A 21,403-nucleotide genomic window follows, 5' to 3' on the forward strand; every position below is an offset into this window, starting at 1 on the left:
TAACAATACTAGCACCTCTAGACATTGATCACCACTACCCAAGATACCATGATTCTTGGATTGCGAAAAATCCGCACCATTTGATAAATCAAAGTAGTGCATAATCAATATCGTATGCTCAATGTTATGTCAACAATGATTAAGAAATAACAATCACCGAGACCTCGTCTTTTAGTAAATAGCAAGAAAGACTTATCTCAACTGTTAGATCCTTCAGTGCTATACCACACCAGTGTCGTTTATTTCCAAAGGTAAGGAAACATGCAGACTGACACTGCAACCTTTCACGATAGGTAGCCAAAGCCTATCTAGGTTGTGAAATTATTTTTCTCTTCTACAAAGAACCGACTGCGTCACCTTCTGTGAACGTCGTTCACGACCAGTCTACTATGTAGAAGAATTAGACTTATTTGCTTCTTATACATTTAAATGTTTGAGATACATCTTATAAATGCACAAGCAAACATCAATGTGACAAAATTACTTCTTATCTCCTTGGGATAAAAGTGGATTGTAGAGTTTATTGTATACAAGCAATTCTATCCGTGCAACATGCTCGAAATATGCTTTTCAGTATATCAATTCTAACATTATCTTAGGTCTAGTTCCTTGCTTTCACATGCTTGATCATTATTACTTGTGTGGCTATAATTGCTTGAGGTGTATACCGTGATTGAATTGTCCGGGCACCACCAATTGGGAATTGGATTGAGAGTGAGAGATACTAGCCCTACTATATTCTAAACCTACCGAGTGATATTGGTGAGTGACTTGGGGGTGGGATATTACCATTGAGGTGAGATCATCTTCTTAAAACTCTCCTTTTTTTACCAACCCCTAGGACTAGATCCTAGTGTTTGTTGATTCTTGTAGGTACTTTTGATGCCTCTTATCACTCGATCCAATAGGATGGGGGAAATCCACGAGGATAGAGGTAATAAGGGAGTGGGCTCGAGTAACCTTGTGCCCGGTAATGACTTTATGGGCATGATGGTCAAGATGGTGGCGGAGCTCAAGAATGAGATAAAGGGATCCAAGTTCGGATGAATGCTAGTCAAAATGTCCATTATGATGACTTGAATTAGCTAAAAGAGGGTATGACCTCTATCCGTGAGGAGGTCACCATGTTGAGAGAGGTCTGATCCACTAGACCTCACACTCTGATGCACTTTTTATTAGCACTAAATAAACCTGCAAGTATACACAGTATATATAGTATAGCTAAAGGTCAGTACCGGATATCGAACACAAGGAAAATAAACACAAATTGTCTACCTTCTACTAAGAGTCTTTTACTATTTGGAGAAACGAAAGATTTGAGAATTTTGAAAATAAAAACTTGTAAAAGCAATTAAAACAACTAATGCAGATAAATCACAGAGATAAAAACGGCGAGATAAGGGAATTCCAGGGATATGCTTTCACAGTTATGGTTATACATATTCCAACTACAACACCCTAGCACGGTTCATACTTCACTAGAACAATTCACATAAGTTTTGCCCATGTGGAACAAGCGTAGATTACATACACTAGGGACGTCAATCCTAGATTTTTAACTCCCAAAAGCTCCTAAGATCCTCAAGATGTCTTCACTCTCAATTAATAGTGTCATTTTAAGGGAAGCTAATTGTAGTGTCAACTAAGCTCTTCTAACTCGCCAACCTCATCTCACGATTATGTAGCAAGTCAATAGATCATCACAAAATGTGTCATTCAAACGTGAAGCAATTATCCAACACTTAGAATAGAAACGAAGTAATGAACAAAACGGATATTAAATAAATAGGAACTGCATAACTGAAAGGGCTCGTTCCAAGCATGGTTTTATGGTAGTTATTATACTGATCAGAGTGTTAATGTTCGAAAAAGTGGATATTTAAGTATGCAGGGACTAAGAAGCAACGAAGCGGCTAAGTGAGGAGGTGACCTGATCAAATGAGATAAAAGCGAAGAAATTGCCCAGAACTGAAGCAAACTGATCAAGGGAAGGCAGACGGAGCGACTGGAACTTGCAGTTGTGCGAGTTGATCAAGTGAAACAGAAATCAGGAAGCAACGAAGGATGAGTCATAGGAGAGAGAAAGAGGGATGCCTTCCTACACAAGGGTATTAATGCCAAACCATGAGGGACTTACCCTAGGATTGGTGCCCTAAGTCGTCCTATAAATAGAAGAGGAATTCATGAAAATGATTATCATCATCACTCAAGCCCACCATCCATCACCTCACCTCACTTATACCTTCGGCATTAGGAGTTAGCATGGAGCAGTAGCAGGAGTTAGAGTTCTACCGTAGCAAAACTCTCTTTTTCCTCATCTGGGAAGAAGAGAGCTTAGTTTAAGAAGAAACTCGTTCGTTCATGTTTTATTTTTCTTAGTTCTGAGGGGTTAATACTTTTGTTACTATGTTTCCTTCCGTTCGTTTCAAGATATTTTGTTGAATTCACCGTTACCTTTAAGTTTCCTTTTAATTTGATCGTCTATTTCAAGCTTATTTATGTTTTCTCTCGCATCTGAAGTTTGATTGTTGTTTGAGTTGGATTGTTGCAGTTTCTGTCGGTTGAAATGGAGTTTATTGTGATTGTTGGTTTGGATCTGGAGTTTCTGGAGTGGGATTATGTTCTGATCGTGCTTGGTTGTGTTCGATTTCCGTTTATTGCCTAGATTTGGCATCATAATATTCTGATCTTGTGTTCGTAGTTCCAGATTTGGTAGTTCTTAGTTAGATTTACGTTAATCTTAGTCTTGTGTATGTCTATTGCATGAGATTAGGATAGGTATTGTCGATATGCTTTCATTTCGTTTAAATTGCATGGATCTAGCTCAGATTTATTTGGTGTCTTGTTTCATGTTAGATGCTCTGTTCAGATCTGCTGCAGTTTCTTAGCCAGTTATTTTGTTTGTTTGTTTGGAGAAGAAGAAGATCGTAGTTAGTTAGAGTAACAGTCTCTGTCAACTTTCCGTGCGTTTTCAGCTTTATCGTAGTGCGTCGTTTGAGTCAGTGGTCCCTATTTACTTTATGCAGTGTACGGTCCAGATGCCTATTTAGTTGATCAGTTTGAAGTTAGCCGTAGGTCAGTTAGTTTGAGTCGAGTTCAGTTGAATTGATCAGTATAGTAGAAACATAAGTTATGTAGTTTAGATTGAGTAAACTTAACCCATTGTGAAGCGTGGCAGCAGCCAACCCCCAATTATCTCAAACTCGGTCAAAACACCTTCATCTCTGTGGGATCGACCCTTACTTCTCTTTACTAGTTCATAGTATTGTGGGTTAAGGTCTTGAAAAGCGGAGTGAGTCTCAATCTGTTTGCCCAACCAACGACAAGTTAGAATTGGCTAGGGTTGTCTTGATCAGTTGATCAGTTTCCCTTGATCCATCCGTGCTTTTAAAATTTGCGTGAACACAAATACCACACTCAGGTCTCACTCTCGAATCGAACTTTTCAATAACCAAAATCGTTACTAACACATCCCTAGAATTCTATGAATTTAGTTACACATGATTGAATAATCTAAAGACATAGTTCTTAGGGAAAACATAGAAAACATAAAGACTAAAGCAAATAAAACCCAAAGGTAGAATCCTTGTAGCCTTGATATTCTCTTGAATCCTTCTTCAAAACCCTTGAACAATGAAGAACTCTCAAATACATCTCTCTGGAATTATGCAGCAAAAAGAATATTCTTGTTGGTGAGGTTTGAGGGAGTATTTATAGCCTCAATTTCGTGTACCACAAATATGGCAAATATTCAGCACAGTATGGTAAATCTTAGGGAGAAAGTAGATCAAATCTGTGCGCCGTGTTTTCCCAGCGGACCGCTGCACCTTGGTTAGCGATCGCTATGTGATGTTCCGTAGCTTCTGTTTCTTGACCAACAGTCGCTGCACTTTTTTTCAGCGGTCGCTGGCAATCATCCCGTAGCTACTGGATCTCTTGGAGCAGTCGCTGCGCACACCCCAGCGGTCGCTGCTCGTGTTCCTCTTTTCAGCACAACTTTCCAGGAGCAGACCGCTATATGTTCAGCGGTCGTTGGCTGTGTTGCAGCGGACCATTGGACCTCTTGAAAGCTCCAGATTTCCAACTTCGACTTTTAGCTATCTTTTTTGTCTCTAATTTGCACATTTCTCACAAAACACGTCAAAATACCAAAATAGATCAAATATGCAAATATTGGACATATAATGTAACTTTAACACTCAAAACAGACCAAATAATGGCTTTAAAATAGTGCAAAATCCGAGCGTATCACACTCTCAAGAGTGACTAAATACATCTTCACGTCCCCAGGGGAAATAACGAAGAGGATGTGAACTATGAATTGCATGAAGGAGGGGGACGTGATGAGAATGAAGGAGGAAATTATGGGAATCGTTTTTAGCATAGAAAATTGTTGGAATGAATGATTATGTTGGAGGTGGATACAATCAAAGGAGAGTCGGAAACTATGGGGGGAATGACAGGTGAAGGAGGGCACTAAATAGCCGACTTCTTGTTACAATTTTTTCCTTTTATACTCCAAAAAGAGTAGACATCGCGGTCTTTGAGATTCAGTTTCCTTGTGCTCTCCGCAGCTGGAACCATTGACTATGTGTTGCACATATTCGCAAGTTGGACAAATTCGTGGTCTGGGCACCTGGAGCATGTTGGTCATCCTCATCATCAACTAGCTGAACCCTTCTTTCCATCTTTCTACTACGAACGCTCCTACTTGTGTTCTTTGCGGATTTCCACCATTTCTACACCAAAAGTCGCATATACACGTGCAAATTCATCTCATTATGGCACAAAATTGAACGAAAACATGTGACACAAATCAACATATCAGGTCCTATTACCATTGCACATAGTATATAGGGATCAGTTCTCCCACTTGAGCGAAAAGCAAGTTTGTTATTCGAATTTAATTATTTGTTTTTCTCCTACATTGTACTAAAAAATTTGAGTTGTTTGCAGTTTATAGGAGAACTGTATGTTGAACGACCCTTCTTGCCCCTTATGTATCTTGAGGGTCAGGGATCTTGGTCATCGTCAATATTTCTAATAATTTGGCATATAGTAGAGCCGCATTGTGCACAAAGAGTATTGCGCCAATTTTGATGTTCGCAAACCCTTTACAATGAACAACATAGGTTCTACCTATAAGTCGCTTTAAAATTTGATAGAAGGGGTAAAATTGGGTGAAATTAGGAGGAGCACCACTGTCAATTAGGGTTGGAACTTGAGGCATTGATGTACTTACACTCGTTTCGATGCCCCGACTTATCCAAATTAGGCACAAGAATATATGGCTTGGTTCCGCAAAATTACAATCTGCTACTACACACAACCTAACTTACACGCTCAACATGGAATCCACGAGGCTGCATCTTTACAAAATTATGCGGTAGATAAAATTACTTTGTAAGTTAAATATTTTTTAAGTTCAATATTTAATTTATTTTATACTACCTTCGTCCCTCGTCAGGCGAGACGCTCATTTGCATTCATGGTTGGCCTATAATTAATATATTACTACCTCCGTCCCCCAATATTCATCCCGGTTTGACCGGGCACGGGTTTTAAGCAGTGATTTGACTTTGTATTAAATGAAGGAGTGTAGTGGAGTTTGGGTCCCACATGGATGCTATTCTTTTATTCTTGTTTAAATGAGGTGTAAAGGGTGTAATTAAAGTTTTTTCATCCATTTTTTTTGTGATTAACATGTATACTTAACAAATTGGTTGTAATTAAAAATTTTATGCGAAAATGACTACAAAATTGATTAACTACAGTGGTTGAAAAGTGCAAAAAAAATTCAATGCATGAGTACATAACATAAAAACTGCCTCTGCATTTCCAAATTTAGGGGCTATCACCCTAAGCCATACATTTTGAGAGGGAATTCCCCAACTACCTACTACACTTAGGAGGGAAATCAATTGAAACTAATGGAAGGAACTCCATTTCATACACACAACAATGGAGGGAAATTCAAGCTAAACCTATCTATAAAAGGGCTAGCTCTAACTACAACATGAGATTTTTAGAACTAGTGCCCTCAGAAAAATTTCATCACTGGGCTATGGAGGAGGAGCCTGCTCGAAGAGACTCACGCATAATACCAAGCACCATAAAAAATCTGCTAGCTCAAAGTCTGCTGCAATCGAGCCAGGCAGGAGAAGTGCCATATGGAGCTATTCAAAAGGCAGCAATCGAGCCAGGCAGGAGAAGTGCCATATGGAGCTATTCAAAAGGCAGCAACAGAGTTTGGAGTATGCAGGAAGACAGCCCTGAGAATATGGGCAGAAGCAAAACTCCAAATTTAGAGTGGAGTACCTGTCAACATAAGAGGCAGGGTTAAGGGCTACGAGCACAAAGACAAATTCCAGCTTGATGCTGACAAGGTAAGAGATCTGTCAGTTCTTGAGAGATCTAACATCCGTAAGCTTGCTTCTAAACTAGATGTAATCAATAGCACAGTTGGTAGGTTTGTGAAAGAACATCATCTCAGGCCACACACAAATGCCATAAAGCCTCTACTTACTGCCTCAAACAAAGTTGCCAGAATGAGATGGGGTCTAAGCCATATTCAACCACTCATAGTCAATGCTATGCTGAAATATCACACAATGCACAATGTAGTGCACATAGACGAAAAATGGTTTTACATGACTAAGACTTCAGATAGATACTACCTGCTGCCAGATGAGATTGAGCCATATAGATCATGTAAGTCAAAGCGGTTCATCACAAAGGTGATGTTTGTGTGTGCTGTGTGTAGACCACATTTTGCAGAAAATGGAGAAGTGCTTTTTGATGGAAAAATAGGCATTTTTCCATTCACAACTATGGAGCCAGCAAAGAGGAAATCCAAGAACAGACCAAGAGGGACTATGGAGACAAAGCACATTCAATCAGTGAACAAGGAAGTGATGAGAGAATGCCTAATTCAGAAGGTACACTTTTTGTTTTCCTTATGTATACAATCACATAGTAACATATCATATATGTGTAGATCATACCAGCAATCAAGGCAAAATGGCCAGAGAATATAAGCAAAGAGATATTCATTCAACAAGACAATGCCAAGCCTCATATACACCACAATGATGCTGACTTTCTGTCAGTTGCTTCCACAGATGGGTTCAAGTTCCATATCAGGTGCCAACCACCACAATCCCCAGATTGCAATGTGTTGGATTTGGGATATTTTAGAGCAATCCAATCTCTACAGGATGATAAAGTGGCTAAGGGAGTGGATGACTTGTTGAGGAATGTGCATAGCTCCTTTGATGAACTTATCTCATACATACTCAACAATGTTTTCCTTACTCTACAAGGTTATCTAACTGAGATACTTAAGGTGCAAGGGGGAAATGGCTACAAAACTCCACACATGAATAAAGAGAGGTTAACAAGGATGGGGACACTGATGTGGCATACCTCCAACAGCCAGAACATGATGTGAGTACAAATTATGACATATCTCAGGTGTCACAGAAGCTGTATGCTTCTAGTTCAGCATGTAGGAATCATACTTTTTGTCAGTTGGTTGTGTAAGCCTCAGAATTAGGTGTGGCTTATGCTATTCAACTGATTTTGTCATTTTGTAAAGCCTCCAAACCTGTGTAGGGGGGTGGCTTCTAAAATCCTAATCCCTCAGAAAAATTTCATCATAGGGCAGCCTCCAAACCTGTATAGGGGTGGCTTCCAAGGGTGCCTATCTCACATAACAACCTCCTAACCATGTACATGGGTGACTTGTAATGTGAAAGTATTTCCATCATGAATTTGTATGATTTTTTAAGCATAATCCCTCAGATAACATGTTTAAATCATGGACAAATAAGCCTCCTAACCTAAGAACAAGGGTGGCTTATTAATAAGGACAACTCAGCAACAAGCAACACAAACATAATCATCACAGGGAACACACCAATATCAGCAAACCATACAAAATCATCACAGGGAATACATCAGACACAACAAACCATACAAAAGCCTCACATGGAACAAGTCAATATGAGCAACACAAGCATCATAAACATTTATCACAACCACAACAGCAAGATAAAACAACAACCAAAGCCTCCAATCCCACATCAGCCAAACCCATCCACACCCACAGACTACAGATCAACAACAAACGTGGCATCCAACCCCACAGCCTCCAAACCGATCCACACCCACAACCTCTAGTGTATACAACAACCAGAAACCATAAATCAACACAAACCCCCAGCCTCCAAGCCCATCAACATCCATAGCCTCCAGATTAAACAACCACCAGAAACCCTAAATCAACTCAAACCCCACAGCCTCCAAACCCATCTACACCCACAACTTCCAGATTAAACACCCACCACATACCCTAAATCAATCCAAACCCCCAGCCTCCAAACCAATCCACACCCACAGGCTCCAACCCATCGAACAACCACAACCTCGAAACACAAATCATCCAAACCAGAAAGATAGGAATTTGAGGGACAACATACTTAGATTAGATCCAAAAACCCAAGCAGCAAGATCGCAAACATTTCCCTCTCGACAGCCGAATACACGATGGGGGAAGCTTGAGGTAAGTTGACAGAGTTGGATGGTGGTGGTGGACCGTAGTAGGGGGTGGCTGGGGGTGGTGGACCGTAGTAGGGGTGGCTGGGGGTGGTGGACCATAGTAGGGGGTGGCTGATGGTGGTTGTGGACCGTAGTGTGGGCTTTCAGAGCCAAAGTACTCAAACATCTCAGATGGGGGGAGGTTTTCAGGTTCCGTTTCGGGGACAATGGTGTCGGTAAAGGTTCCGACATAATAGGGGGCGACGATGGGGGGTATGATGACCATAGATGCTCTGGCGTATCTGGGACGACGAGGTCGTCCAGATCGTCGGACGACAAACAAGGCCAGGAGTCGGGATCTCCAGCCATCCCACAAAATTAGGGTTTCTGTGCGAATATTGGACGGAGGCGAAGGGGCGACAAAATTAGGGTTTTCGGTCGGTGATATATGAGGTTGATGGTGGCTGAAATCAAATCGTGGAGGGAGGAGTTGCTCCACGACCTAGGGTTTCAGTGGAGTGAAGGAGGCGGTGGGTTGATGGGGGGATGAATTTCGCCCATTTAAATGAGGGAGGCGTTGGAGGAAGGGGAGATGTTTAATGGAGAAGGTGGGTGGGTGGTTGAATGGCATTGATGGAGGCGATGGGTGGTTGAATGGCATTGAAGGAGGCGGTGGGTGGTTGCACAACATTGAAGGAGGCAGTGAGTGTGTGGTGGGAGGCGAAAGGATGGAGTGAATAGGCATTGACCGATTGAGAATGAGATGGGGTCAAAGTGTAAATACCATGAATGTGGAGGGGTATTTTCAATGTCCATTTTTAGTAAGTTTGAAGTGAGACAAATTTTCAGAGACGGACCGAAATGGTAAACTGGGACAAATTTTCAAGGACGGAGGTAGTAATATTTATATTTAATTTTTATATATGTTTAATTATTATAAATATAGGATTAAAAAAAAACTAAGTTGTTTATTTATCCGGTAGTTAGGTTGGTCTAGATCCAGAACCCATATAATAGTGTTGGAAATTTTGAATATGATAACTTTAACTCAATTAATCGGCCAACTACATAACACTTGATCAATAGAGTAAAAAATGAAATAATACAATCAATGGCAAAAATAAATTAATGCGAAATGCTGAAAGCAGTCAGATGCAATAATTTTCAACTACTTCAACCTAATTTATTTTCCCGTGTCGCCTAGGGTTCATCGCTGTTTCAATTATTTTCTGTAATCAGAAATTGAGCTCCAATAGTCCATATACGCGAGTTCATCTGAATTATCCTGCTATTGCTGAATTGATACCATGGCCGTGGTTGAGGAATCGGAGCAACAACTCAAACAGCAAAAGAAAAAACCAGTTTCTGAAGACGACAAAAGGTGAACAATTTTATGTCTATTTCATCCTTTCTTTGTTTAAAGTTTGTATCATTGTTTATTTTAGTTAGCTGACTGCACAATTAATTATATGTAGGAGAAAGAAAATGCCTCCTGGTAGCTTGATGAAGGCTTTGATAAGGCCTGGAGCTGGTGAAAAGACACCAATAGAGGGTGATCAGGTTATCAGTTTTTTTGTTTAATAGCTAGTGATGATTCTTCTATGAAGAAATGGATGTGATTTAATAAATATGACGCTTTATCCAGATTATATATCACTGTACAATACGGACATTAGATGGCGTTGTTGTTGAGTCGACTCGATCAGAATATGGAGGTGAGTTAAGCTTTTTTTTATCATGACCATCGGCAAGATAGGGGGGGGGGGGGTATGTGTTTTAGCTGAACTAGTTCTAGTAGAATATTCATATTTAGCATTTAAAGGTAGATGGCTTAAGGTTAGTTTTGCCGAGCAGTAATTTGTTATTGCATAGTTTTCATTTTGTTTATGCTTACTTGGCGAAGGACTATCTCATTTCTCTTGAGTACAGGCAACGGTATTCCAAAACGACAGGTATTGGGAAAAAGCAAGATCATATTGGGATTGCTAGAAGGATTTCCTACAATGTTGAAAGGTGAAGTTGCAATGGTAGGTGTTTTAAGAACATGTTATCGCCGATTTCCCTTAAAACTTAACGTATCATTTCACTCCTTCATGTGTATAGTTTTTGGAGTAACAGAAATATAACACTCTTAATGGATACTTACTGGTTTTAGACTAAACGTACTTACAGTCTCTCTTCTCAGTGAGATTGCTGATATGTATATCCTTTTAGAATAAAAATCTATAAAGTTAATGCATACAAAACTTCTTGTGGGTGGCCGGTCAAGAAACCTCATTTTTTTGCCTTGATTGCACTGGGTGATGATGTATATTTGATATCAGTTCAAGGTAAAACCTGAGCTGCATTATGGTGAGGAGGATTGCCCTGTTTCTGTTCCCGATGGCTTTCCCAAGGATGATGAACTTCATTTTGAGATAGAGTTGATTGAATTCTCGAAAGTCAAGGTAAAAATGTCTTGATTTTTCTTATTAGCTTTACGCCAGTTTTTTTGAATCACAAGTTCATACTCTCTGTTATTATGCTATGTTTTCAAAGATCTTAAATATATGTGGTCTTGATGTTATTTGCATACAAATTGCGCGGATCTTTTCATTGCTCAGACAGTTTTGTACATTATATTTGTTTGCTTTGCAACTGACTTTGTCCCATCATACATTTTCAAATAACATACTCCTTCTGTCCCTTAAAAATATGAACTATTGTTTTTTTAGTCCGTCCCTTAAATCTAGGAACTTTCTAATTTAGGAATTTTTTTTCTCTCTAATGAGGTTTGACCCAGTCTCAACTAACAATACTTCGATCACTTTTTCTTTTTATTTGTCTCTTACTTTACCAATTGTTCATTAAACCCCATGCCCCTTCAAAAGTTCTTATTTTTAAGGGATGGAGGGAGTATTGAGTATTATCTCATTAACTTTGGCGTCATTTCTGAAAGGATATAAATTTACATTTCTTAAACTTTAGTCGTGTGATCAGCTTGGAGAATTTTAACCTCCATGAAGCTATTAATTTGGATGTTTTCCCTTCATTTTCTCAGGTCATTACTGAAGATTTAGGTGTCTTAAAGAAGGTAAGTTTCAGGGATTTCAAGTTCCAACCCATTACCTGTGTTTGCTATTGCTTTTACCTTGTAGCCAAGTTGCGGAGATTCACCCAAAACAGATGTGCTGCGCTACCCAGCGCGTAGCCTTGTCTCCCCTACTCTGATTCCAACCCACTTTGCCTGTTTTATCCATTGCTTAGTTACATATGAATGATGCATTTTACTGCTTATTGTATGACATCTGATCATGATAAGCTCATAAGTTGGGAGCAATAACTTAATCCATAACCATGTGTTGACTCCCACTTATAATTCCACACTTTACGTGGAACCGATGTGGGATTCATATCAATCCATCCCCCTTTTGAGCCAAATGTCCACAAACGGAACACTTCGGATGACATATCTAAGTACATGGCCCACCATCCATTTGGTGCCCCTTGGACCAACATCGGTTCCCCATGAAGGTGTGGAATAACATATAAGTGGGACTCGACCCTTTAGCTTTGACCATGGTTTTGGTTTAAGTTAGGGCTTCCTAACTTATGTTCCTATGAATTTGGTGGGGTGAACGTGGTTCCAAAGGTGTGACCGAAAGGCTACAGAAATGGGCTAACCGAAGGTGTGACAAAAGTGTTGCCACAGAAGATGTGGACCCAAATGGCAAAAACGGATGGTGGGCCCGTGGCTTTGGGTTTACCACCTGACGTGTGCCGTCCGGTTCGAGAGGGGATGGATTGTTACATATCCTACATCGTTTTCACTCATGAAAGTGTGGAATGACATAAAGTGGAATTTGACCCTCTATCTTTGACCATGGTTTTAGGTTAAGTAGAGCATTATACAAATAATAAGCCTTCAAAATCATACAACAAGGCAGTATTATTAGAGCATACTTATTTGATGATTGATATTTTCTTGGCTAACGTGTTTAAGATGTTAAAGCATAATTATGAGGAGAAAAATGAATGAGTGTTTATATTTTAATTTTTCTAATAGGTCGAGGAAGATGGACAAGGTTGGGAACAACCTAGAGAACCGTATGAAGTTAAAGCTTGGTACAAGAACTGCTTCTTTAACAATTTCTCTTCAGTTTTGGGAGATATGAAACTAATCTATCTCTCTGTGTTTTTTCTTGTATACTTATATATTTCTTTTGTAGAGCTCAACGATGGTTCTTTGTGTTCCGGTAAACTTTTGGATGGACTAGTTATTTACCTTGCATATGATTGTGTGTAGGATATCAGGGAAGTCTGGAGATGGAAAGGTGATATATTCTCATACACATGGGGAACCGTTTCTGTTCACCTATGGTAAATCTGAAGTAAGCAGCGCATTCCTTTATTTATGTTCATGTATTATGGTTATTTTTTTGTCTTCAGACATGTTTAATGTATATTTTTGATAATACCTTGCTAATATTATTTTTAAGATAACTAATAGCTATACATATCTAAGTTCTATTTTTATTATTCTTTCTTGTGATTAGATACCAAAAGGTCTTGAGTTGGGAATTGGAACAATGACACGAGGAGAAAAAGCAGTTATTTATGTCACTAAGGAATACTTAACTCAATGCCCTCTGATGCCCTCCATTGAAGGTGTTTCTGAAGTCAACTTCGAAGTAGAGTTGCTGCATTTTGTTCAGGTAAAACGCATATATTATGTTTACCCTTTTCATGGTTGTTCAAAGGAAAGAATCTCAGGGAGCTACATCTAGGGGACGGTGTGATTGCAAACCAATATTAAAATGCATGGTTTTATTCAGTAGCTTATCTTTTCATTTCTCCTTGTTCGAGGAAAAGTTAGTGGCCAATTTTGTATCGGGGTGTGTGCTTTGGGGGGGGGGGGGGGGGGGGGGGTCTAATCAATTGCACTTTCTCAAATCTATTTATAAGTTATTAGAGATAACTTGGTTTGGATTCGCAGGTCCGTGATGTCCTTGGGGATGGGCGCTTGATAAAACGCCGTTTGCGAGATGGAAGAGGTTCTTTTCAATAATTATTATATTGTTTCCTTGATCTATTATATTGAACGAATACCAGTTCACCGGATAAAGTCAATGATTGTAATAATAGTCATTTACCAACTTCATTATAGGTTTCTTTCTGCCTAATAAAGCATATTAATTTGCTAAAACATTTCCTGTGTACTTTCTGTGATATTCCAAATAATTAGGTGAATTTCCTATGGATTGCCCTCTTCATGATAGCCTGTTACGTGTCCACTACAAGGGGATGCTTCTCGATGAGGAAAACACTGTTTTCTATGATACAAGAGTTAATAACACTGATCATCAGCCTTTTGAGTTCAGATCAGGGGAAGGCCTTGTAAGGCACACTTCAGAGCTAAGCTTATATGTCCAACTTCTTTAAAGCTTTTTTAGATCTGTTATTTACTTCTGGTTTTAATAGGTGCCAGAAGGGTTTGAAATGTGCACAAGATTGATGTTACCTGGAGAGATAGCTTCGGTCACATGCCCCCCAGACTATGCTTACGATAAGTTTCCAAGGTTAAACTTACCAGTGATCGTACATAGATATTACACCTAGTGTAAATGTTGCTAAAAAATACTTCTTCTGCTGCTAATCTGTCATTCATGGTCTAACTTCTTATTTCCAATTATTTGTTTAACTAGTTTCTGTTGTTCATTAATATGAACAGGCCAGCCAACGTTCCTCAAGGTGCTTATGTAAAATGGGAGATTGAGCTTCTTGATTACGAGAAGCAAAAGGTAAGAAAATTTAAGATCATGATATGGAATAAAAACTGAACCACAATAATCTTACATGTGGCCCATGCATTCAATATTGAAATGTCATCTTTCAATTATGAGTGTAGGAACTCGATTGAGGAAATGGATTATTTTTGTCCTCTTTTGTTAATGAAAACTAGTGAGAAATGGATAACTAAATAGCCTCAGACACATAACGGTATTTCTAATGTAATATATAGACACATCAGTCAGTCTAAATTTATTGCAGTTTTATTATGATCAATGATAATTTGATTAATGTCTCACGCTATGACTACTACAAGAGCACCCAATAATTGAAAAATCTAACATAAATACAGTGGGTCAAAAATTTTGCACCGTAGCCTAATCCTGTTTAGAAACCTATTTATTATGATTAAATAGTACTACAATGTATTTCTTGTATCCTGCCAAAATTAAAGATTTCTTTGTTGGCTGAATTTGTTCTGCCCAATCGGCATTGCTGCTGATTGAATCCTTGCTGCAGGACTGGACAGGTTTCAACTTTAGAGAAATAATGGATGCTGTTGAGAAGATCAAAGGCACGGTATATGTTACTTGATTACTCAGTGGGGACTTTTTCATTTGTCAATGTGTTTTTCTTCTCAAAATGGGAAGGGGCGAGAACAAATATAAAAGTGTATAAGGCAGGGAAGGAAATCCTTATGTGATGTATAAGTATCTTAATATAATGCATGTTATACCAGAATCAATAGCCACCATGAGACATAGCTACTGACCTGCTTGCAGCAGGTGGTGTGTAAAATGTTTAGTACAATCAGAAGATATGTACTGATGCATCTGTAATGATGAACTGCACTGATTGAATTCGCAATATACATTCTCTATTCATATCTTTCTTCCTTTACAAGTTGATGAATGTTCCAGGTAGTTCATGAACAATCATCCATACAAAGTGAGATTATGGACTTTTTTCTTTCATTAAAAATAGTCTTTACAGCTTCATTTCTTTCATTCACTAAATTCTGGATGAATCAACAGTATCTATTGTTCTTGTAGTCTGAGCATGCTTATATTATATGCTTTTGTTCTTTAAGTTGTAAATATTCGATATTTCTTCATACTGTGGAAGCAATATTATTCTCTGTATATTTCAGGGTAACAGGCTATTCAAAGAAGGCAAATATGAACTTGCCAAAGCAAAATATGAACATGTAATTTCCTTTTATTTTGATCTCAGTTCTTTTCCTAAGCATTTAGAGGCAGCATGTATTTTAAATATACATTGCTTTATCCATTTTAGTTGTTCAACCCTTTGAGTTATTTCTGACTAACATACTGTTATTGAGTGATTTGGATTGCCTTTCTTACTTAAATTGGTACCCAGTTGCTTCGGGAATTTAATCACGTTAATCCTCAAGATGATGAGGGCAAAGAATTTTCAAACACAAGAGTACGTATTACAAGGAATTTATGCAATATTATCTTCAGAAACGAGTTAATTTATGTTCTGTTCAAATTGGTTGAAGGATTTGCTGCACCTGAACATGGCTGCCTGCTTGCTGAAAATTGGCGAATATAGGAAATCAGTTGAAAGTTGCAACAAGGTAATCCCCCAAACCTCATGGTGAATGTTTTCCAGATTTAGATTCCTACTAAGAAGGTAGCTAGCTTTTGAAATCTCATGAAATGACCGACTAATGAGTTTCTGCATTTAAAGGTATTGGATGCCAACCCAGCTCATGTCAAAGCTCTGTACCGCCGTGGAATGGCATACATGGCTGTTGGTAACTTCGAAGAAGCTAGGGCAGATTTCAATAAGGTACAACATCATTGAAATGTTACTGGTGGTGAAGGCGGTCATATAGTTATTTATCTCCCATCTGAATCACTCTTCTTGGTTTCAGATGATGAGCGTTGACAAATCATCAGAAGCAACCGCAAATGCAGCTCTTCTCAAACTGAAAAAGGAGGAGCAGGTTAGTGTCAAAAACAAATCTTGGCTCAGTTATGGAACACTTCTAATCATGTTGAACAGATATTAAGGTTTCATAAAAGTTACTCCGTTTGTTTGTGAACCAATGTGCGCTACTGGGTTGTTCAGGAAATTCACGAACGAGCTCGTCAACAGTTTAAGGGATTGTTTGACAAGAAACCAGGGGAGATTTCTGAGGCTGGTGGCAAGGATCTGCAAGAAGAGGCTCCCCTCGATGCGGATGACCGCGATGCTATAAATGACGATAAAGAGCATCTTCTCGAGGCCACCGCTCCTCCACCTACAAGCATATGGTCCAGATTATGGCCTAATACCAGGAACCTTTTTACAACTCTTGGATTAGATAGATGTACCATTTTGTGATATTTTATCTCACTTGGAATAAATTGATGTCACGTTATCTATCTAATATGAAAAGAGAGGACCATACATTTTTGGTGATAACTTATCATTCTTCCTTGTTATTTTTATCTCACGTATTACAACTCATACGTGACATCTTTCGAAGAAAATTACGAACAAGAAAATAAATATTCAACTGCATTCGACCTCCGACATAGCTTGATTCACACAGTATAATAATTTCCACAGCTACAGTCATACAACGCAGACTCGACCTCTTCAATATGATACTGATAGAGACCAGCAACAAGATTTCCGGCGGCATGTCCAGCCACCGCTGCTGCAAAGAAGACGAAATCGGTGGCCATTATGGCTATGATGGCCAAGTAAGTCATGAACATCTGAAGCGCCCGCAAGGCGGCGCCACCCAGCGCAGCCACCCTCGGATCGCTTCGTCGGCTGACGGGGTAGTTGGAGCAGAACTCAGCAGTGAAGGTGAGCAGAAACACTAACAAGAGAGAGAAACCATAGTCGTAAGGAGATTGGTAGTGGGGCCACCCCGGCAAGAGCCTCATAAGATACCAATTCCAAAAGCTGCTAAATGAGGAGGTCTCCATACAAAATTCAAATTAAATGCAGGCTGAAATCTTCTCTTCACACACACACACACATATATATATATATATGTGATTAGTTGTGAATATGAAGCCAAGTTGCAAAAGAATTGGTTGCCTTTTGAGGAGTGATTGGGATTTGGTGGAATGGATGAAATGATTGCATAACTTGCTTGAGGTTTTATAAAGGTTGGGGGCTAATTATTGATCTATGTCAAGTTACATTTTTCGATGCTATTCATTTTTAATTAATAGAGTATGACTTTGAAGCTACGGTAAATGCATAAATTGCAAGCATTTCAAAAGCTGAGTTTGAAATTAAGGACTTGTAAAAGGCAGATGGCCTTTAGAAAAAAAATACCCAGTAACTACCTCTTGACTTTGTAGTTTAATACTAGATTTGTGAGATGAAGAAATGCTCGCGTAATCGTATGAGTTTTTGTTATGTTTTTTTTCTTGTTAATGATTTTTTCTTATGTTTTAATACTTCATCTCTTATTAAATTATTGGCTATTTAAATCTTGTATATACAATAAAAATTTTATGATAGTTTTTTAACCCTATTATTATTATTATTATTATTATTATTATTATTATTATTATTATTATTATTATTATTATTATTGAAACCTTTGTTTCATACATTAACCCCTTTGCCGCTCGGCCAACTCTCACACGCCTATTATTTTGATTGTCGTTATGTTGTATAATGTGTTTCCCTGAAATATGTCGATATGCATAATTCTGGAGCCAAGTCATCGGGTACCCCCACCAATCGAATAAATTGTCACATTATTGTCACTATTGTGTATTCAAATATTGATTCGGCATTAGAGAAAACGACATGAATGCCAGTTTGTCCATTTTGCTTTAATCAATAAAAGCAAAATTAAGAATATTAATAATGTCTCTGTGATTTAACGACGTAAAGAAATTATCCATACAATCAAGAGCAAATTAAGAACACTCATGAAGATCCTTACAAAAATCACGGAAACTCGACTATGTCGTATCAGAAGTGTAGAAAATGAATTGAAATGTGGAAATGTAAATAATGAGAATGGCTAAGGACTGAGGAGTAGTACTGTACATTTTATTGACTTAAAGTGACCTTATTTAATACTCTTTCCGTTTCATAAAAAATGTCAAACTTGTGGGACGACACAAGATTTTAGATGGTTTTATTTTGTGGGTTAGGTGAGTAGAAAATATTATATTTATATTATTGTGAGAGAAATTTTTTCTAAAAATGGAAATGTGGCATCTTAAGTGGGACAAAATCACAAAATAAAAAGGAAATTGGGACATCTTTTATGGGACAGAGGAAGTAATATGTATGTATAGTAAAACTTGTGCTCCAAATATTCTTTGGCTCCAAGATTATGATTTAATTATTTTTTCTTTTTTAACACTCTCCCTCCAGTTGAGTGGTGAGATTTCTAAAACTCAACTTGCAAAATACACTTGTTAGACCCTCGAGTTGACTGTCTTGATAAGAATATATGTCAGCCTAATCTTCTGATTAGACAAATGGAAACTCCACAACTCCACTCTCAATCTTCTCTTTGATGAATCTTTTTATTCCAACACATCCCCTTAAGTATCGGGCAATATGATACTGAACTTGTAGCAATCTTCAGTTAAATCAGACAATTTTGACTCTAGTCGAGGAGCTAATCCCCACAATTTTGACTTGTGTCGAGAGCTAATTCAGACAGTTTTTACTCGTGACGAGAAGCTAAATCATTGACAATTTAAGCTTGTGTCTAGAAGCACTTTAAGTTTTCTTTGACATTTTTTGCTTGTGTCAAGAGCCAACTTAGACAGTTTTTGCTTATATCCGGGAGCCACTTGGATAGTTTTTGCTCATATTCAGGAGTCATTTTAAAGAGTTTTCGCTCTTAACTAGGAGCCATTTCATTTTTTTCTAACAGTTTTTATGCTCGTGCCTAGGAGCAGCTCGTATCTAGGACCCACTTTTTCCTTCTTCAGATATAGGGTTTTCTACAATTCTTCAACCACTAAAGAATTTAATGAATTTTGTTCATAAGTTGTGGGTCTTTCTTGCTTCCCTGCTCAGCCTCATACATTTTGTTTCTCTCCGTCCTCGGCGGAAGGCTAATTCTGACCACACAACGGAGCAATCTCGCTTGCCACTGAATGGGTTTCTCTTTTGTCGGCTAACAAATTATAGATCGTTAGCTACTCTGGTACCATGTTGAAAAATGAAATAATCCATTTTATTTTCTTCACACTTATTTTACATGGTGAAATAATTTTTTGAAATGATAACAATATTTTCATATAAAATCTAAATCATATATGTATATGATAAAAATTTATTACAAAAATATAAAATCTAATAACTTTCAAAATAAAAATTCTTTAATATATTAATTAGAGAATTTGAAAAAAAAAAACTCAATAAAATATTTGGGCCAACTAATTAGAACTAATTATAAAGCCCATAACTAATTAAGAATTAATCCGCCTCCATTTCTATTTTGCTCCGGTGGGCTTTCATTTTATCTTCTCCCCCAACTTCTGTTAGAGCATCCGCAACGCGTCTCGTTGCGGGCTCTATCTCGTCTCGGAGAGATGAGACCGCATCGAGATAGCGTTGCAGGCTCCGTCTCGTCCCGGTCTAATCCCCAGCCCGTCCCGTGTCTCGTCGCGGAGAGGCAGGCCGCCAGCTGTCTCGCCACGCGCGTTGGCCACGTGGCGAGCTGTGGTTCGTCCGTGACGCTCACTCGCCGGCCCGCGAGTGGGCGTCGTTTATTTCCGTTGAAAATATTTTTTTTGTTTTTTTAAAAATTCAGAAAAAATTTGAATAATAAAAAAAATCCCAAAATTATACTAGCCGTTTATAGCCGTTTTTACAAATTTTTTATTTTTTTTTGTATTTTTTAAGCCCCCAATCGCTTCTATAAATATCAAATCATTCCCACAAATTAATCCACAAAAAAGCTCTCTATTCTCACTCAAACACTATACATTCTTCATCTCAAAACATTATTCTTCTCCCAAATTTAATCCATTCATGGATCCATTTGAGCATATGCGTCGAATAATGGAAGAATCGCTAGAAGAAGATCGACGTAGGGAGGAGGAGGAAGCCACGGCGCCTCAAAGGCGATCCCGGTCTTACATCCATCGTAACCGGGAGGAAGCTGCCGCAAGGTTGGTACTCGATTACTTCTGTGAGAACCCGGTATGGGGAGAGACCAACTTCCGTTGCCGTTTCCGCATGCGGAAACGGCTATTTCTGCATATCGCAAATACATTGGCAGCCCGGGAAGAGTTCTTCCAAGAAGGGTTCGACGCCGTTGGCCGTCCCAGTCACACGACGTTCCAGAAATGTACTGCAGCAATCCGTCAGCTTGCTACTGAACTAACGACGGATTTGTTCGACGAATACCTGCACATTGGGGAAAGCACTCGGAGAATGTGTTTGATGAACTTCTGCAAAGGAGTCCGGGCAGCCTTCACCGACGAATTTCTCCGGAAGCCAAGCACCGCAGATTATCAGTTTCTGCTCCGACTTCACGAACAAGTGCACAGATTCTCCGGGATGCTTGGCAGCGTCGATTGCATGCATTGGCAATGGAAGAATTGCCCTGTGGCGTGGAGGGGGTCATACACGAGCGGCCACAAAGGCACCCACCCCACCGTTATACTCGAGGTTGTTGCCGACTACCGGCTATGGATTTGGCATGCGTATTTCGGGGTCCCCGGATCGAACAACGACGTCCACGTGCTCAACCAATTCGACCTCTTCACCGAAGTTTTGAATGGTAAAGCGCTGACCATCAACTTCATCGCTAACAACCGGCAGTATAAAATGGGGTAATATCTTGCCGACGGCATCTATCCGAAATGGGGTACTACAGTCTAGTTTTTCCTAAAAAAATACAGTTATAATCAGTTACTCGTGATTCTGAAAGAGTATAACTCTCAAATTAGTTCATCGCTCGATCTTTTTATTGTCTTTTTGATCGATCATTTCTTTTCTTTTTATATAATGAAGAAAAAAACAAAGAGTGTGTCTAATAAGAATAGTGTCCCCACATCTGTTCTATATAGTTGAATTTTGTCGTTGGTGAGAAATTCAACAACTATTTAATAGTTTGTGATATTATATGTCAAATTCA

The 21,403-nt window shown here is 38.8% G+C and overlaps 2 protein-coding genes and 1 long non-coding RNA gene across 3 annotated transcripts; 1 reads left to right on the top strand and 2 right to left on the bottom strand.

Annotated features, from left to right (window-relative positions):
• Positions 1–5,805: 5,805 nt before the first annotated feature.
• LOC121796426 lies at positions 5,806–9,122 on the bottom strand. The gene is made up of 2 exons (XR_006049747.1): positions 8,481–9,122; positions 5,806–6,318 (listed from the first exon to the last, which is right to left on the bottom strand). It is a non-coding gene; the product is annotated as an uncharacterized LOC121796426 (long non-coding RNA).
• Positions 9,123–9,607: 485 nt separating this feature from the next.
• LOC121795588 (peptidyl-prolyl cis-trans isomerase PASTICCINO1-like) lies at positions 9,608–16,740 on the top strand. Its single transcript, XM_042194122.1, has 20 exons — positions 9,608–9,919; positions 10,014–10,098; positions 10,184–10,253; positions 10,468–10,565; positions 10,863–10,985; positions 11,579–11,611; positions 12,584–12,642; positions 12,824–12,908; positions 13,074–13,232; positions 13,514–13,571; positions 13,763–13,914; positions 13,999–14,096; positions 14,249–14,318; positions 14,827–14,886; positions 15,458–15,514; positions 15,688–15,753; positions 15,830–15,907; positions 16,021–16,122; positions 16,208–16,279; positions 16,405–16,740. Exons 1-20 carry the CDS (start codon positions 9,846–9,848, stop codon positions 16,657–16,659), a joined length of 1,854 nt encoding a protein of 617 aa, XP_042050056.1. The 5' UTR covers positions 9,608–9,845; the 3' UTR covers positions 16,660–16,740.
• A 122-nt stretch (positions 16,741–16,862) lies between these two features.
• LOC121796813 (copper transporter 4-like) lies at positions 16,863–17,255 on the bottom strand. The gene has a single exon (XM_042195593.1). It carries the CDS (start codon positions 17,253–17,255, stop codon positions 16,863–16,865), a length of 393 nt encoding a protein of 130 aa, XP_042051527.1.
• Between the last annotated feature and the right edge of the window lie 4,148 nt (positions 17,256–21,403).

Source organism: Salvia splendens, chromosome 3 (assembly GCF_004379255.2).
Source record: "Salvia splendens isolate huo1 chromosome 3, SspV2, whole genome shotgun sequence".
Classification (NCBI taxonomy): domain Eukaryota; kingdom Viridiplantae; phylum Streptophyta; class Magnoliopsida; order Lamiales; family Lamiaceae; genus Salvia; species Salvia splendens.

What these genes read in the sequence shown, in the direction of transcription:
- LOC121795588 (XM_042194122.1), top strand. Translation starts at nt 9,846, where the DNA reads ATGGCCGTGGTTGAGGAATCGGAGCAACAACTCAAACAGCAAAAGAAA. An exon ending in AAGAATTTTCAAACACAAGA is followed by an intron (nt 15,754 to 15,829) that starts GTACGTATTACA and finishes AATTGGTTGAAG; the next exon opens with GATTTGCTGCACCTGAACAT. An exon ending in CAGTTGAAAGTTGCAACAAG is followed by an intron (nt 15,908 to 16,020) that starts GTAATCCCCCAA and finishes CTGCATTTAAAG; the next exon opens with GTATTGGATGCCAACCCAGC.
- LOC121796813 (XM_042195593.1), bottom strand. Translation starts at nt 17,255, where the DNA reads ATGGAGACCTCCTCATTTAGCAGCTTTTGGAATTGGTATCTTATGAGG.